The sequence below is a fragment of the Haplochromis burtoni genome, unplaced genomic scaffold (assembly GCF_018398535.1).
Source record: "Haplochromis burtoni strain Fernald_Lab_line unplaced genomic scaffold, NCSU_Asbu1 Contig_147, whole genome shotgun sequence".
Taxonomy (NCBI): domain Eukaryota; kingdom Metazoa; phylum Chordata; class Actinopteri; order Cichliformes; family Cichlidae; genus Haplochromis; species Haplochromis burtoni.
Window position 1 is genome coordinate 679,948 of NW_024582508.1, and position 18,158 is coordinate 698,105.

Genomic DNA, 18,158 nt, shown 5'->3' on the forward strand with positions numbered 1-18,158 from the left:
TTTGCACGTGTTTTGGAGTTTGCACGTGTTTTGGATTTTGCACGTGTTTTGGAGTTTGCACGTGTTTTGGAGTTTGTACGTGTTTTGGAGTTTGCATGTGTTTTGGATTTTGTACGTGTTTTGGATTTTGTACGTGTTTTGGATTTTGCACGTGTTTTGGATTTTGCACGTGTTTTGGAGTTTGCAGATGTTTTGGATTTTGTAGATGTTTTGGATTTTGTACCTGTCTTGGTGTTTGCACGTGTTTTGTATTTTGCGTGTGTTTTGTATTTTGTACCTGTTTTGTATTTTGTACCCGTCTCGGTGTTTGCACGTGTCTTTGATTTTGTACGTGTTTTGGATTTTGTACGTGTTTTGGAGTTTGCATGTGTTTTGGATTTTGTACGTGTTGAGGAGTTTGTGCGTGCTATTTGGAATTTGTAAGTGTTTTGGAGTTTATACATGCTTTGTCTCTAGGGGCCACCGTAACAAACAGCATTTTTATTATTATTCATGCATCTCCATCTTCAAAATAAATATAAGAATAAAAATCAATGGATTTTTGAAATTCATCGACTAAATAAATTTTCATTTGCAACTGTGGGATGGACAAAACTTAGCAGATGAAGCCGTGGCCCTGGTCTGTGGGGAAATCATAAGTGTTTTAGTGCATAGACCCAACAATAAACTGATTAAGTAATCAGCAATAATCAGTAACAACAGTCTTTTGTTGCAGCCTCGACATTAAAGTCCATGTGTATAGAAAAGCCACTTAAGCATTAAAACATCCACACACACAAAGTCGAAACACAAACTGAGCTTTGTTGAAGAAAACACGCCAGTGAGCACTGTAAGTTTCACAGTATAAGATTTCTTTAACTCAGAGTTAAAGTGTGAGTTTTCTGCAGGTGCTTGTTTTTGGGAATCAGTTACACATAAGCTGCTTGTTCCAGCAAACTGTACAGGCTCTGATTAATCAGTTTAAAAAGACATACTGTCATTGGGAGGTGTGATCAAATCAGCTGTGATCCGTTTTTCTGCATGGGTTTTCATTGGTCGACTGACTGATTTAATGGTCCTGTCACATATCTGAGTACAGCTGAGTGACCAGGTTTGACAGTTTGTTCCTGTTTCGCTTTAGTCTTTTGCCAATATAGTGGAAAAGCAAAGAATCCTGAAAGCGTGATCTGTGCTCCATGCGGTTAACTTTGAAGAGATTGAAAGTTCACCAGAAACTGTGCGCAGCGTGTCAAAGATTCACCAGTGACAGATCAGAGAATCCAGCTCTCATTCCTGTGAAGATACTCATCATTCCCGTGAACTAGTTTTGTGCAAAGCAGTGAAAATTCTTTCGCATCGGAATTCTGATCTGACTACTGGGGTTCACCTCCAGCTCTAGCGCTACTGGGAGTCCAGGTATTTGAAGGTCCGCTTGCAGAGCTGTGCAGCCGGGCAGGAGCCTCACTCTGATCTTCCTCCTGCTGAGGAGGCTGAGGAGGCAGACGAGAGCTGTGCATGATGTGGGCATCCAACATCTCCAGCAACAGGTCGTAGAGAGGCACTATGTTCTTCACTTTCATGCAGTGGAGGTGGTCCATGCCTTTGTTACTGCACATTGAAAACAAAGTTGGGCGAGAGGTTAACATAATGACTTTTGATGGGAACAATCTGGTCAGATGAATGTGTTTCATAACACTGCAGGGCTTTGAATAAATCTGAGCTGTAAAATAAATTCATTTACAGATCTGTCTCCCTTTTTTAAAAATATCCAGGTTTTAATAGCATGATGTTGGGTCCTGTTACCTGACATGACGGATATGTGAAAGCAGCATGAGCAGGTGAGCCAGGCGGGTGTACTGCTGCTGGAAGGTGAGACCGGTTTTGCTGATGGCCAACACCAGAGCTTCTGTCACAGCGTCCAGGAGGCGCAGCAGCTTGGACCGGCTCTGCAGGTCCTCGCTGCCGTCTGAGGAAATGAGGCACATGTCTGGAAAGCAAATGGGAAGAAATACACTTTAAGTGTGTCTACACAGTAAAGACTATATTACAGATATCAATATAGGAGTTTAATGTTGGAAGCTAAAGTAAATAAAACATTTTGAAGTGCATTAACCTTTGTAAACTGTGCAAAAACATAACTGGATTTTTCATGCAGACATCTTGATTCGGTCACAGCAGGAAAAGGACAGATGACCCAGAGAACCAGCGTGTGCAACACCACCGGTAACATCAGACTGAACCAGCTAAATGGAATTTATCCACAATTTATTTAAAATGCATACAAAAGATTTAACACCCCCGAAAATAACCACTGGCCTTCTCTCAAAGGATTGTAACCAGGTGTTATAAATACAAATATTTTTCAAGTGTTTTTTTTATTTACTTTGGCATAAAAAACAAAGGACAGAAGCAAAAGACTTCTGGTAAGGTAACATCGACTCTTTGCTTCAACTATAAACGGATCAAAAGGTGCTTACGCATGTAGTCTGCGCCCAGAGGTGCATTATGAGCCAGGGGAAAAAAACTGATTTGATTTTGCACCCCTTTTCCTACTGTGAAACTTTCTGGTAGCAGAAGTCTGAAAAATCCCCGTGTTTTGTTCAACACTAAATAAACACTTGTTGTGCTTGCAAATACAGTTTGAAAAGGGCTGACATGCTCAAACATTTAGAAACATCCTGCCAAAGCATCGAACATACAGTTTGCTCAAATATTTGTAGAGTACAGAACAGTGTCTCACAGATGGTGCCTTGTCTGTACACACTGGACTGCCCTGTCTCCGTCTTTAAGGAGTAGTTTTCATTTTGAGGGTCATTAAAATCTCGTCTAAACATTTGCTTGGTTAGAATCTCTCTGCTTTTTATCTCTGGCAGCAGAACTTTAAATCTGTTTTTGGAACATTCTGAGCTACTTCGGTTTTAGTTTTTTCCACTGCTACAAAAAGATTATTCACAAAACATCACCATGGGGTTTTCCACTGTTTGAGAGTTAGTAAGTAACACAGGGGCTCTGGTCTGGGGCTTTCATGCTATTGAATTAGCAGATGTCAAAGGGACTGGCTTTAAATTGACTAAATAAAGTAGTATGATCTTCAACTCCATGCATTTGTTGATCATTTTCTGTGTGTGTGTGTGTGTGTGTGTATTCTGAGTGTACAGTGCAAAGATCTGGATGACACACCTTAGTTTTACTGCATACAAAAAACGCGACAGTACCCACAGGTGTTTCTTAGTGGTGCGGTGGGTGGTTTAACTGGTTGCTCTCCCAAACCACTGACTAATCAAGTAAACTCCTTTTTTTCCTTTTAAACTATGCCAGACGTTGAACTTCTTAATAACAACTTAACATAATGCCTTTAATATAGTTTGCAAACACCTACTCATTCCTTTTACAAAACAAATGTTGAGCTCCAAAAGCAGCGTGCTCTTGTACGGATGCACAACTACCAACTCCCCCCCCCCCAAAAAAAAACAAATAAAATGAATGAGTGGACACATACATAGCATGCATTATAAGTTCATTTTAAAGGTCACAAATAGTTCTTTTTAAACTATATGTGAACACTAAACATTTAAATACATTTTTCATCATTTTGTTCTTATCATGTCTCTTCCTCCATCACTGCTCTCTCTCCTCTGTCACCTAATCCTCTTCCTACTCACCTCAAGCCTCATCTCCTGAACTAAAGTCAGGGTGCTAAAACACAAAAACGTGCATAAACATGCTCTTTTATTCCTGATATTGTCACAATTACTTACAGTCAACAGATTAGACATGCATCTATCCTGACAACAAGCCAGCTAAACAACAGCAGCTGGTTAAAGGCTAACATTATCCCAGCTAACGTGAGGCTTGAGTGCCCTAAACAAATAAAAATAAATAAAAATCACACTTTCACACTGATTACATTCTCATATTGCATGAGTGTGCTTTTTGCTAAGTGTCCAAGTCCAAGAATGCTAGATAGATCCATTTCAAAGACACTTTAAGAGTACTTCTTACACAAAAACACACCATGCCTCACATTTAGTTTGTTGGGATCTGATCATCTTAAATGTATTTAGGGTGACTAGGTCCCACAAGGAATCATGTGGTTTTCTTCTATGTGACAGTAAATGCTCTTACTTGAATCTAAACCATATTCTGTAGTCTTGGCCATTTTAGTCAGCTCTGATTTAATAAAAACAAACTTTTAATAACATTCGTTTTTGATTTTTTATATTCTGGGGCTGAAGGTGAAACAGCTCTGTAGTCGGCAAAGTCAGACAAAAGTCTGACTTCGCTTGTGGAGGCAATTAAAAAGAAAACATTAATGATCTCACCAGAGAGGCCTTGACCGTGTTCATCTTCACTTATGTACCACCTGCTACTCCAGCTACTTTAGCAGAACCTCTGAGTCCTCATAGCACAGACTGAAACTACACAGTGTTCCCAACAGGGAACACTGTGTAGTTTCAAATAACTAGCAGTCTTCACTGCTAGTTATTTGGTTTATGGACATACTTACCATGTGTAGGCTCACAAGATTACATGCTGAGATACCAATCTAACACCCCATTGTGGGTTCATGTTCTGGAGACAAACAAACAGTCTCAGTCTCACTTACGCACATGCACATTAAGCACATGACACTGAGAGTGGACCTCATGTCCGCCCACACAAACATGCTCACTCACTGGAGTTGAGGAGGATCATGACCTTGAGGCAGACGTACTCCTCCCTCTGCAGCCTGAGCTCTCTCACCCTGGTTGTGGCAGCTATCAGCATGTCAAAGATCTCCACAAAGCCCTGGACGCAGTTTCCTTCTTCTCTAAAAAGACAAAAATGTTATTTAATTGCATCACACTCTTGATTTTTACCTCCACAAATTAGCCAGACATAACACAGATGTAACTCCCACCAAGAAGTAAAAGATGATCTGCTGTTTTAACTCTGAAGCACTTTACACAAGAGGAAGGAGAGTAACATTAGTGATGTCTCTCAGCTGGCAGAAAAGATCACCAAAAAAACCCAGAATAGGTGTTTTAGGTTCTTAAATGCTAAAAACGGGTTGTTGTAGCCTATTGCTAGGTGGTTGCCAGGCAACATGTTGCCATCGTAATATGCGATGTAGCTAAGAACCTTTAGGAGCCAGATTTGGTTGCTCAAGCCCTGATGGTCTAGGAGGAGTTGACAGACACAGAAACAAACATACAGAGGTTTGGTGTATTATCATAAGATATTGTGTGTAAGTACACTGGGAACCACTAATAACTCTTTTTAGAAGCAAGTGCCTCTAATCAGGCGAGTGAAACAAGGTTTAGGAGGTGGTACCTGCTCAGGCTGAGGTCAGGGCAGAAGATGAGTTTTCCTGGATGGTCCACTGACCTCCACATCAGTCCAATCATCAACACCTCCAGCCAGCAGGACTCCAACAGATGGACCTGGTCTACGAGACTAAGCTCCACAAACCCTGAGAAAAGGATGTAATCATAAAATACATAGCTGTGAGCAGATGAAGCATATCACAGAAACCTGAATAACGAGTCTAATGAGCAACTAGGCAGCAGCATGAAGAGAAACAGGAGGTAAACAACTTGGTTGGAAGCAATTTTTTCCATCTCCTTGTCTGTAAATGCAAAAACAGAATGCTGACCTAAAAATATCCAAACCAAAAAATAAATAAATAAATAAAAAACAATAAAATAAAACCTAAAACAAGCAAAACCCCTAAAAAGACCACCTTTTTACAGGCAGTGCCATTAAGCAATGTGAGACTTGATACTGATTAACAAACCAACAAGGTAAAACAAAAACACGGCACCGTCTCAGCAAACAGGTTAAAAAACATAATAACAAGTACGGATTACGAGGCACCTCACAATTTACTAAGAGTTAGATAAATGAAAAAGACCCAAAAAACAGGAACCAGTGTCCCCGAGACAGGCCTTGACTGTGTCTTAGTCTGGAGTAGCCCTTGCTGAAAGGCGGTGGGTTGGGGTCGGTATCTTAGTATCCCCTCGGCTTGTTGCCTGTACACTGGAGTTTTTCCCGATGGACAAACAGTGCCAGGGCTGCCCTTTGTCACTAATTACCGATCCAGGAGGGGCTCAGAGTAGAGTTGCTACTCCTCCACATCAAAAGGAGCCAGCGGAGGTGTTTCAGGCATCTGACAAGGACACTTCCTGGGTTCCTCCTGGTTGAGGCGTTCCAGGCATGTCCCACCAGGAGAAGGTGGGACATTCCTGGACCTGGGATACGCTGAAGAAATTAGATCTCTCAACTGGCCTGGGAATGCTGCCTTTGTGTTCCCCCAGAAAACGCTGGAGGAGGTGCCCAGGGAGGAAGGTCAGGGCTCATCTGCTTAGGCTGCTGCCCCTGCGACCCTGCCTCAGATAAGAGGTAGAAAATGGATGGATAGATGGAGGTTCCCTCCCACTGGGTGACCACCAATGTGATCACCTAGCGAAGGAAAGTTGTCTTCTGATGGTGTGAAGTTACCGTAAGCTTTCTGTGAGCTTTGACAAGATCTGTCACTCTTTAAATTACTTTTTGCAAAACGCCAAGTAAACTAAATCGACTTGCACCAACAATCATGTCAGAATCAAAATTACACAAAGATTATTGTACTGCTACTCTCACGTTCAATATGATCATTTGTGCATACATATGAACACGCATTCCCAATAAAGTGCTCAGTGCCACAGACTTGTATGGCCTGTGCTGCTGACTCAGGCTACGACAACAATGAGCATTCAGACAATTCACTTTGAAATTCACGCTTGAAATTAAATGGTTCTTTGCTATAATGATTTATTTCACTTTTTCAGGCTTAAATTTGTTAAATTCACCACAAGCAGTCAGAATTCATTAACAAGGCTACAGAAATCCACCCTTTGTGATACATTGTTATTTCACAGCTCACTGCCAGACTCCAGTTCCATCACTGCTGCTGTGTTTTACAGGCTCAAACGCTAAATAAAGCAGACACAAATGACTGTGCCAAGCCACAAACACATCATTAGCTGTCTTGAGACAGTGAACTGCTCAGCGAGAAGAATAAAATACCTAGATCTGTTATCATTAAAGCAATTTTTACTGATGTTGTAGAAAGACTCTTTGTATAATCTCAAACCAATTGCATTTCTCAACTCAAGCAAACATGAAAACTAGACGTAATAACAGCTGTTTCAGGAGCACTTTGAAATGCCCTTGTTTTATATAGAAAAGCTTTCATCTAATACAAGATTCAACTAATCAAAATGTTGTAAATGAGAACTAACGATTAATGATGGCAACTTTGTTACTGTGTGTGTTGTGCTATATACTCACCAGCTCTTTTGTCAAGTGCAAATATTGACTCTTATCAGCTTTCAAATGGAAGCAACTCAGTGCTTTTAAGAAAGTATAGAAGTCAACATGCGAGAGTTCAAACCAAAAATCAGAATGGGGGAAAAAAAGGTTATGTAAGTGATTGAACATGGCATGGTTGTTGGTGCCACACTAGTCTAGTCTAAATAGTCTGAAAGAGAGAAAATACATTGTGATCTGAAAAGAAGTCAGCAGCAACTGTTAAAATCACACATGTTACAATCAAGATATGTAAAAAGAGCATCTCTGAATCCGCAATATGTCTCTGAAGCAGATGGACTACAGCAGCTCACTGTGTTCCACTCTTGTCAGCTAAAAACACGAGGCCAAGATTAAAGTTCACACAAGATAACGGACAAGAAAAGACTGGAAAAACTTTTCCTGGTCAAAACTTTAGATGCTAGAGCCAGAATTTGGTGTAAACAACAAGAACGTACAGATCCATGCTGCCTTCTATCAAAGGTTCAGGTTGGTGTAATGGTACAAGTTTGGGCTTCTTAGTACCAACTGAGCACTGTTTAAATGCCACCACCTACCCAAGTCTTGTGGCTGACCATTTATATTCCTTCATAACTGAAACTATAATGTACTAACTATAACGTCATCTCATGGCTGCTTGCAGCAGGCAAACACGCCATCACAAAGCTCAAACTGGTTTCTTGATCATGACGATGACCTCACTGTACTCATATGGCCTCCTCAGTCACCAGATCTTAAACCAACAGAACATCTTTGGGATTTGGTTGAATACACAATCAATCACATTGATGTCGCCTAAAAATTACAAAAAGAAGTGTATATTTTCTTCATCAGACACTTTATTTATTCATGACATGAATTGCTCTATTGGCAAAACACTTATTTGTGTCAGCACTCTGGCTCGAACCATTAATTAAGTGGTATTGCCACATTGCTATGTAACTTTGCACATGCACAGTCGGAGAAAATCTGCTGGTAAAGTGATACCCTATTTTTGGACCCGTTTTGTTTTATTAGATTTGAATGGGGACACTGCACATACATTTTCTTCTGATTGACCAATGAAAATGGAAGGTCTGATTCTCCACATTCATTTAGATTTTTTGTTGACCTGAATAACCTGAAGAAGATAAAAAAAAAATTTTAATTATATAAATTCATCTAATTTCTTTTTTTTTGAAATATCACAAAAACAAACACCTGGAATCTTCTTGGCCCAGCTAATCATGTGAACCAGCTCTTTATCTGCCAGGTTGGTGAGCAACATCATGATGCTTGCTTCGGTCAGCGGCCTCTTCGCGTCCTTCATGAGGTAGATATCTGGCGGCTCCGCCTCCAATATCCGCTCAATTAGCTGCTCTGGGGTCAGTGCAGGTTTTTCGGGCTCATTTAATGAACCTTCAGCTGGTCCAGTTATGCCCTTTGGTTCAGCTGTTATGTACTGTGAGGATTGACGGGTTAGCCGCCTTGCCTGCGAATTCCTGTAGTTTCCACGCTCCTTTCGAATACCTGTGAGTAACAAGGCAAGCATTAAATTATAGCCAATTTTAACCCATGTTCCAGACTGTCCATATCTGTTAAATTTTGCTGTTGTTTTCTATATAAGATTGCAATTTTGGGGGGTTAAGAAGGGTAAAGCAAAAATGGCAAGCAGCAAGTCCATCAGTTACAGACAGAAATCACTGAACAGGCTACAAGATCTGGCACCATGTAGTTCCTACTTGGAAAACAAAATGTCGGAATAAACTGAAATCCAAATTTAGGGTATGGGAATCCTATTTACTGCAAACAGATGTTGAAAAGATTTGTTTTGTGTGGAAATGATTAATAGAGCCACTGGTGGCTTTTAGAGCCAGATCACATTTCTCATATGTAGAAAAAAAACTAAAGTAAAAGCGCTGGAACCATAAAGAACAACATTTGGATTAAACTTTATTTCTATCCAGATATCCCTGCATCATTGCAGGGATACCCATAATTAAAACTTCACGTTTTAACCAAAACACTACAAGAGCAGATCAAATGCAGGAATGAAGACTTCTTTAATGAAATGTGAATTAATAGGCAAACAAATACTAAAATATTATGGAATATTAAAACATATATTGTTCGTGCTCTTGCCTATAATGAAACATAGTTCTGTCATGTTGTTGTACGATTCTACAGAAAAAAATAGAAATAAACTGATCTTACAAGTAAACAAGAACATTAGAAAAATATATTCAAGCATATGTATAATATCAATACTGTATAATTAGTAATCACATCATTCAAATTTTAGATAAAATAAACCAAACATCATCACATGACCAAGTTGTTTAGGTAATAATCAGAACATCAAGTTACTGTTGGCTGGATTCAGAAAAACAAAATGCAAAAACTTCTATCAGAACTATGGTAAATGGCCTGCATTTATATAGCGCTTTACTCAGTCCCTAAGGACCCCAAAGCGCTTCACACTACATTCAGTCATTCACCCATTCACACACGCATTCACACACTGGTAATGGCAAGCTACGTTGTAGCCACAGCTGCCCTGGGGCGCACTGACAGAGGCGAGGCTGCCGGACACTGGCGCCTCGTGGCCCTCTGACCACCACCAGTAGGCAAACATGGGGTTAGTATCTTGCCCAAGGATATTTGGCATGCAGCCAGGAGGCAGCCTGGGATCGAACCACCGACCTTCTGATTAGTGGCTGACCTGCTCTGCCACCTGAGCTACAGCCACCCAGCCATATTTCAGAAATATGAAACAATGTATACATATAATCATACTAACCACATTTGGTCATGCCAACTTCATAGCATTTGCGAAGGCGACATGCCTGGCAGCTCTTGCGGCGGTTCTTGTCAATAGTGCACTGATTGGTTGCCGGGCAGATATAGTCATTGTGTCCTAAAACAAAAAGACACAAAGAGACAGACATTGAGACAAAAATAAAAAGTTGGATAGAAAAAAATGAAAAATGAGTTGTATGAAGAAAAATACAATGCAAAGTTGCATCCCTGCACAACAGACAGGCAGACTGAGAATTTCCAGCTTGTGCAGCTTCCAGCAAAAATCATTGATGACAAGCAGTCCTTTGTGGTCAGTTCAAGTCCTCTCTCCGTACCCTGGCCATTTTGCTCAAAGACTTAATTTGCATAGGCAGACATATTGTTTGAACAGTGGTATTTTCAGAAAAATGTCAACTGTGATCCAAAATTACCATCTAAATTCAGTTTAGCATGATATACGCATACTGGTTTGCCTTAATGTATAGCAATGGTTAAATGGTCTAGTTTTGAATATATTTGTTCAAAAGCTCAAAGTGTTGTGTAATACAAGATTATGTCATAACACCTGTAAAATAAAGCTTAAATTGACAACATACAAGTTTTAGCTTCAAATTATCATTATGAAATAAATTTTGATTATAATGGGAAGTTAATGACTTGACACCACAGAATGTGGATTTGTTCCAGGCAAGCCTCTGACTAGGCAATCTGTCAGGCAGCGAGTATAAAAAGCTCTGGGAAACTGGACGTTTAAGTGCACAAAGTTTTCCCTGATAAGCATCAGTAGAATCCTCCAGGTGACAACCAGAAAAGCTTCGTACTGAAGTGATAATAGCTCCAGCGTGTCTCCCCCAAATAGAGATGGGAGCAATTATACCATGTAGGACACAGCTATGAGCCAAAGAAGGCTGTTTGGGGAAATGATGTTTTGGATGGGTAGATAAAACCATCACAAAACACATGAAAGTCAGGGAAACTGCTCTTTGTCCAGCTGTTTTGTGGCCTGTGTGAGAACAGTGTGGATGTCACAAATTTGTACTTAAAGTTGATAATATTCCACGTTTATTAAGCATGGGAATAAAAGAGCAGAACTAGTACTAATATAATAGATATAAAGATGGGAATTATAGTGACCACTATCCACAAAACATCCACTAACTGAGCCACGAGGTCCAGCAGGGATGAGTCAAAGCCATCAGACAAAGGTCAGCAGGAGGACATCAGATCATTTACGCGTGTGGAGCTCTGCGCAGACTTGCTAATACTGCACAGAAAGTGCGCTGTAGTGACTCAGTGTCAGCGCTACCAACTATTAAAACAGGAGCATCCAAAATCCACCAAGATCTAGGGTGTAAGGTTATATCCTAGAGGACTTATTAGTTTATTCTTTACTAATAAGTCAGCAAGGCATAAACATAACATTTGGATGGGTACGGCCAAAGGAGTTACGTCGACATTAATATGAAACTGGTGAAGAAAAGCGCAGAAAAGCACAAAAAAGACACTTAGATAAAGTACAAAATAAAACAGAAGTGGTGTGAAACACCAACCAACAAGAGCAAAGTTGCACATCTTTAGATTTGAGAGAAGCAATCAGGACTTTGCAACAGTGACACAGTTTTAAGTAGTGCATGAACATCTGCTCTACCAATCAATCTGCAGTAATATTTACACCTCTGATGACGTCTCACAAGTGTTAGCTTTATTTTCATACCAAGATTGTTTACACAGACTTTGTAATTGCAGAGAAATACTCCATTTATTTTGGTCATTTCATTTTCAAGCAGAAAGCCCCTGGGGGCCTAACAGGTTAAAAGTTAATTCCCAATAAAACCAACTGTAAGTTGTTTAATAACATTGCTGTCTGAATTATTGTTAAAGTCATGAATTATCACCTTTAAAGTGTTTGTGCTAATAACACCATGTACGAGACAGGCATGGAGAGCAGCACTGACTGGGAGAGGCTTTAAACAGATGACATACTCAGTTCAACTTTCAGAATGCACAAGCATCTACTTAAAATCTATTTATTTAATTTATCATCTGTGATATTATTAGGTACAATTAGAATGTATTATTCATCTCCCTTAAATAAACAGGCATCCAACTGAGAAAATTTGCTTTTCAACTTTGCGACTCATTTTATTTCTCGATCTGATAAGAAAACCATTCGGTCAGACAGTTATTTGTTGTGAATGAAATACAGTTTCACGCACTTTTAAGCACCACATTTGAAATTCAAGCACTTTTCAAACCTTGAAAAGTGTATTAAAATTCAAGTATTTTCAAAGATTTCAAGCAATTGTTCGAACCGTATGTATGTTTTGTCTCACCTTGGATGCTCCTCTTGAAGAAGGCCTTACACCCCTCACACGACCAGACTCCATAGTGGTAGCCTGAAGCATAGTCATGACACACAGCACAGTAGTGGAGGTCTGCCTTCCCACCTGAAGACGCCATGCTCTCCTCGCTCTCCTGGGAGCGCCTCCTCACACTCTTGCTAACAGACAGTTTTGAGTCATGATTTCTTCCCAAGACAAAAACATGTAGATTAAGTATGCAAAACAGTTGATTAAAAGTAATACACAGTAATAAATCACTGAATCAGTAATGTGATTACAGATGACTATTTTTAGCTTGCTGTAACTTTAGTTGAAAAAGAAAAAACTGGAGAAAAAGGTTACTAAAAACAGCTGTTCAATAAATAACAGGTTAAGTACTAATTGAATAATCATTAGCTGGCCAACTACTGATTAAAGAGCACAGCGTAGTCAAGGTGTTGCGCCCAGTCCTACCTGGTTGTTATAACACTGTCCCACGGAGTCTGGGCTGACTGGCCTTGCTGGGATCGACCCTGCGGGCAGTGCAGCGTAATGGGCGTCCCCACACGGCTGTAAAATAAAGAGGCGCTCAGAGACTGATGGACAGAGGAGCATTCAGAAATGCTCGGACCACCATAGCTGAAGATAGTTGGACTGTAAAAAGGTATGGTGGCGAAGTCATGGCCGAGGTCGGTATATGGTGAGCGGATACAGATGGGCTGGCTTGTTTCATGGGACAGACCAGGAGAAGAGGAGCCGAGGATCGGGGAGAGAATGCAGCTACCAGCTCGGCTGGAGTCGATCTCCTCGAGCTGCAGCAGCTTCTCAGGCGAGGAGGCAGCGGCCATCATGACACCAAACGCTTCTAATATCACTTGAATTACTACATTACCGGCAACTGGAAAGAGTCGCCAAAAAACAACAGAGCTAAGAGAGCTACCTCAGAGCTCACATGGTCAAAGCTGAGAAATGGATTTTACTTTGCTTTCTGCTCGGCATAACTGAATATCCTCGTGAAACAGTCCAGAAGATGGAGGTTTACAGGAGAGGAGTGTAAGACAGGGTAGGAGGGATGTTCACTATTCCTTCTCAGTCCTGCCATGGGTTTTTCATCAGTAAAAGCAGCAGAACTTTCCACCTGGACAAGAAAGAAGAAGGGACAGGTTGATATACTGGCTTGACCTGCGATTGTAGATGAAATAAATATATTTCATTTACAATCTCTTCTTTTAAACTTTGGTAAAACTTCATACTTAGCTCCCCTGATAATATCTGAGTACAATCAGTTTACAGAAAAAAGGAAAAAAGAATCAAAAAGAACGAAAAGTGTGGGCGCAGTAGTCCCAGCTAAGCCTACCACTCCCACTCCACAAAGAGAGAAAGAGAAGCTACAGGGTGTATAGATTTCTCCAAAACACTGCACATACTAGGCTTATACGTGGCACGCACATAGGAGGAATTCTAGTAAAATTCCTGAATCACTGGAACTGGTGCAAAATTGAACCCTTCTAACTGTCTGAGCCCCTCGCCCCATCTCTAGGAGTGAGCCCACACACTCTTCAGCGGAAGCTTACTTTTGCACAGTGTAGTGGTTTATAGGGCTGTGCGATATGACCAAAATCTCATATCCCGATATAAGAATTCTATCGTCCCGATAACGATATAAATCACAAAAATGTAACATTTTCTGTAAATTCTGTGAATCTCGGGCAGCTCGACTTGCGTGAAGTGTTTCCAGCTGCGCGTCCTTTACCCGGAGTCGAGTGTTTTAACCGATGCATGAAACTATACATTTTTAGACATAAGTTGTAAAGGCCGCCGTTTTCTTTGTATTTATTACACGGCGTGCTGCGGGGAAAGCCTGTTCTAACGTTTGAGTCTAAGGTTTATTTTTTAGCACCTGGCGGCTCTTTTTTACTTCTCATCCGTAAATAATCTGCTCTTTCACGTGATTCAGTTTATTTTGAAAAGTCTCAACAGGATCTTGAGCTTTATTGTGAAAGGTGTATGTGGAACGTAAACAAGCCACACACGAAGGTGTTACCGTCGCTGTTACTAACGACAACGCATAAAAACAGGCGCTTGTCCGTCCGTAGTGTGGTTATATTACATATAAGAGAAAGAAAGAACTTTAAGAAATTAATATAGCCACCACAGTGACCATCAGAACGATGAAAAAATATAAAAATGTCAGCTCTAACGATCAGTAGACGCTACAATTTCACTTGCTTCTTCAAAACACCTGCAGTATCTACCAAAAATGGTGACAGGAAAACGAAATTGTGATTTATGATGCCCTGTGGACAGAAACACCTGAAAGATCAATAAATGCAGTGCGAGTGCACAGTAACGCACCACAGTGCAGCCCAAGGACACGTTGGTTTACTCTTACCACATCTGATGAATCAAATCCAGCAGTTAATCATTCCTGAATGGCAGGAGTCTGTCTTCAGTCGCTGGTACACAGTGTCTCTACCTTTGTGGCATAAAGCCCACACCTGTAAGTCATTACTTATCCAGGAAAAACGCCTGAATTAATCTCAGTAAATATCAGAGAAGAGTAACAAACTCGATAACCCGTAGGAGTAGTTGGAGGCTTCTGCTACAAGTAAAATGAGCACTGCTAAAGAAACGGCAGTAAATGGACTCAGAGCTTCAACTGTCATAAGTGCCAATTAATTATTTGGGACAGTTTGAAAGAAACCAAGGTGAATTCTCCTTTTTATAACATGAAATTCAACCATGCATGCAAATGCCGTTCTTACAGCTGTGAAAACATAATGAAAAATGAAGGCAGGGAAACACAAAATAATATTTTCATCAGTGACCTCAAGGATTTATTACGAAGCATGAGAGTTATGACCTCTACTGTGGAAGTTTTGCAAACAAACTTTTCCGATGATGCCCTAAAGACATGTGACACATTACAGGCCACTGAAGGATGAACAATTTACATGAAAAACACCCAGCAGTTGAGAGATTCATCCAATTTTGGTTTGATTTGTTAAAATTATTTTCAAGATAATCTATTATTTTGATGACTATAAACAAGTGGGAAAACATCTAAAGACGGGTTATGTACCTAGTTATGTGGTACAAAAAATACATAAAATCCTCACATTTATAAAGCTCAAACCTGGATTTCTGATTTTAAAAACTCACTAAAAGAAAGGATCGTAAAAACTGTTTCCAGTTTCTGTTGATTAATTGAATAATCATCAGCATTAGAAATTTTCACTGTGGAAAAGTTCTCGGTTTCAGACAATAATGCACAGAGCAGTGTGTTATTCTCTTGTGAAACAGTTGTGCTCAAAATTTAAAGCTTTCAGCGTGCGATAAATTGGAGTCCTGTGGTGTTTGAGCTGTTGTTCACTCAGTTCTTCCTGCCTCATTTTTTTATGTGAATGTGCAACTATTTTTTCTCTTTTGACCTAAATAGCAGGTAAAATTCACACAGTACATAACTTTACTGAGTGGATAAAATTCTTTTATTTCAAAGTCAAAGTCCGAGGATGTTTTATGAGGTATGGAAGAAGCCGACTGGAGATGGCTCTGGTTTGCTCTGATATGGTTTAGCACCTGTTTAATGGTTCATCTGAATTTTTTATTTTCTAGTTTGAAAAGCCAAAAATTTGTTATAAATACAGGGGTCTTTTAGCCTTTAGGTACATAACACTTCAAATCCTGCCCCCCCCCCACACACACACACACACACTCTGGACCCCCACCGATTCGCATACCGCCAGAACAGGAGCACAGAGGATGCAGTCTCCATCGCACTGCACTCTGTCCTCTCACACCTGGACAACAACAACAACACCACGGTGATTGGCCTCATCAAGACAACGATGAGGTACAGGGAGGAGGTGGATCGTCTGGCTGAGTGGTGCGACAGAAACAACCTGCTGCTTAACACCGAGAAGACCAAGGAGCTCATCGTGGACTACAGGAGGAATGCTGACCCACATCCACCCATCCACATTAAGGGGACGGCTGTGGAGCGTGTGAGCAGCTTCAAGTTCCTGGGAGTCCACATCTCCGAGGATCTCATCTGGACGACCAACTGCTCCAAGCTGGTCAAGAAGGCTCACCAGCGCCTCTTCTTCTTGAGGACTCTGAGGAAGAACCACCTGTCCTCAGACATCCTGGTGAACTTCTATCGCTGCACCATCGAGAGCATCCTGACCAACTGTATAACAGTCTGGTACGGGAACTGCTCTGCCTCGGACCGGAAGGCGTTGCAGAGGGTTGTGAAAACTGCCCAGACGCATCTACAGGAAGCGGTGTCTGAAAAGGGCTGGGAAAATCATCAAAGACCCCAGTCACCCATCACATGGACTCTTCACCCTCCTGCCCTCTGGGAGGCGCTACAGGAGCCTCCGGACTAAGACCACCAGGTACCGGAACAGCTTCTTCCCCACAGCTGTCAGACTCCTGAACTCTGCCTCCTGACATCTGACTCACATTAAACACATGGACTGGACATACACACACCCACAACCACCTACACACACCCACAACCACCTACACACACACACAATGGACAACTGTACCCTCATACACACAATAATAACATGGACTGAACCACCACTCACAACCACTAACACTTTATATAGCCTCTGTAGAAATTATCCACATATCTCACTTATCTTAACTGCACTACTTTATAATTCTGTGTAAATAATCATTCTGTACAATACAATAAATTTTAATTCAACAACTGTTTATAACTTGCATATCTCATATTTCTGTATAGTTTTTTATATTTATATCCTGTTCATAGCCTGTACATACTTATAGTTATAGCATATTCATAACATACTTCATACCGTGTACATTATAACATACTAGAGCAGGGCGATATGACCAAAAATATTTATCACGATATACATTTAAAAATTTGCGATAACGATATAATTGACACTAGACAAAATACTTTGCAACTCCACAACTTTATTTGTGCAAAAAAACCCATCAATGTATTTTCACTTAAACAAGCAGCTGTTTTATATGTGCATTAAAGTTATATAAAAAATTAACAGTGCAAATGCAAATTCCTTGCTGACAGTTTAACCAAAAGGCATTTCCAGTGGAAATTGGCCGACACATCCTCAGCATAACCATGTATAATATACACAAAACTTAAAAAGAGGTTATACACACACAATACCATAATATTATGTTGAAGCACAGTACGTATCACTCCGCGAGGCGCCTGCCTACGATAACCGTAATGCTCCGACAATCCATCAAGTGGTGCGGGTTTGTAGCTTAGCAAAGTCGTACTAAAACATTTGACAGATTTTTGAGCGCCGTGTACGACATAAAATCGTTTCGAGGTCAGTAAACACAACCAGAATTCATACATAAGGCACACGGGATTATAATCTGTCGATTTTCAGAAAAATCAAAGGATTGATTTTAAGTGTGCCATATTTTCCAAAAAACACGGTAATAACGACGGCCCGCTAGCATGCTCTACCAGAAATAGTGCTTTGTTGTGTATCTGACGGATGAAAGCTAAACCAGTTCCACACCACTGAAGTTGCAGCATTTTTACAAACCAATTCTGGTTCATCCGTTTCATTCGACGATCCACTTTCGCTCTTCTCATTCTGCGTCGCCGCCATGTGCTTATGTAAACATAGGCACTGCGCATGCGCGTTTTACCCATATTCTATCGCGATATTTCATTTTCCTATCGTTGCCCAACATTACACCGGTATTACCGTGAACGGTATGATATAGCCC

The 18,158-nt window shown here is 40.6% G+C and overlaps 1 protein-coding gene across 6 annotated transcripts in view; it reads right to left on the minus strand.

Moving 5' to 3' along the window:
- esr2a (estrogen receptor 2a) overlaps positions 1 to 18,158 on the minus strand; it is a 41,963-nt gene that overhangs the window by 12,500 nt on the left and 11,305 nt on the right. The window contains exons 1-9 of one of the 6 annotated variants that reach the window (XM_014336533.2): positions 14,800 to 16,111; positions 12,882 to 13,545; positions 12,420 to 12,613; positions 10,088 to 10,204; positions 8,509 to 8,817; positions 5,293 to 5,431; positions 4,656 to 4,789; positions 1,783 to 1,966; positions 200 to 1,587 (exon numbers count right to left, since the gene is read on the minus strand). In XM_014336533.2, the coding sequence (XP_014192019.1) occupies positions 1,353 to 1,587; positions 1,783 to 1,966; positions 4,656 to 4,789; positions 5,293 to 5,431; positions 8,509 to 8,817; positions 10,088 to 10,204; positions 12,420 to 12,613; positions 12,882 to 13,258 (1,689 nt within the window). In that variant the 5' untranslated portion in view covers positions 13,259 to 13,545; positions 14,800 to 16,111 and the 3' untranslated portion in view covers positions 200 to 1,352. 6 annotated transcript variants of the gene reach the window in all.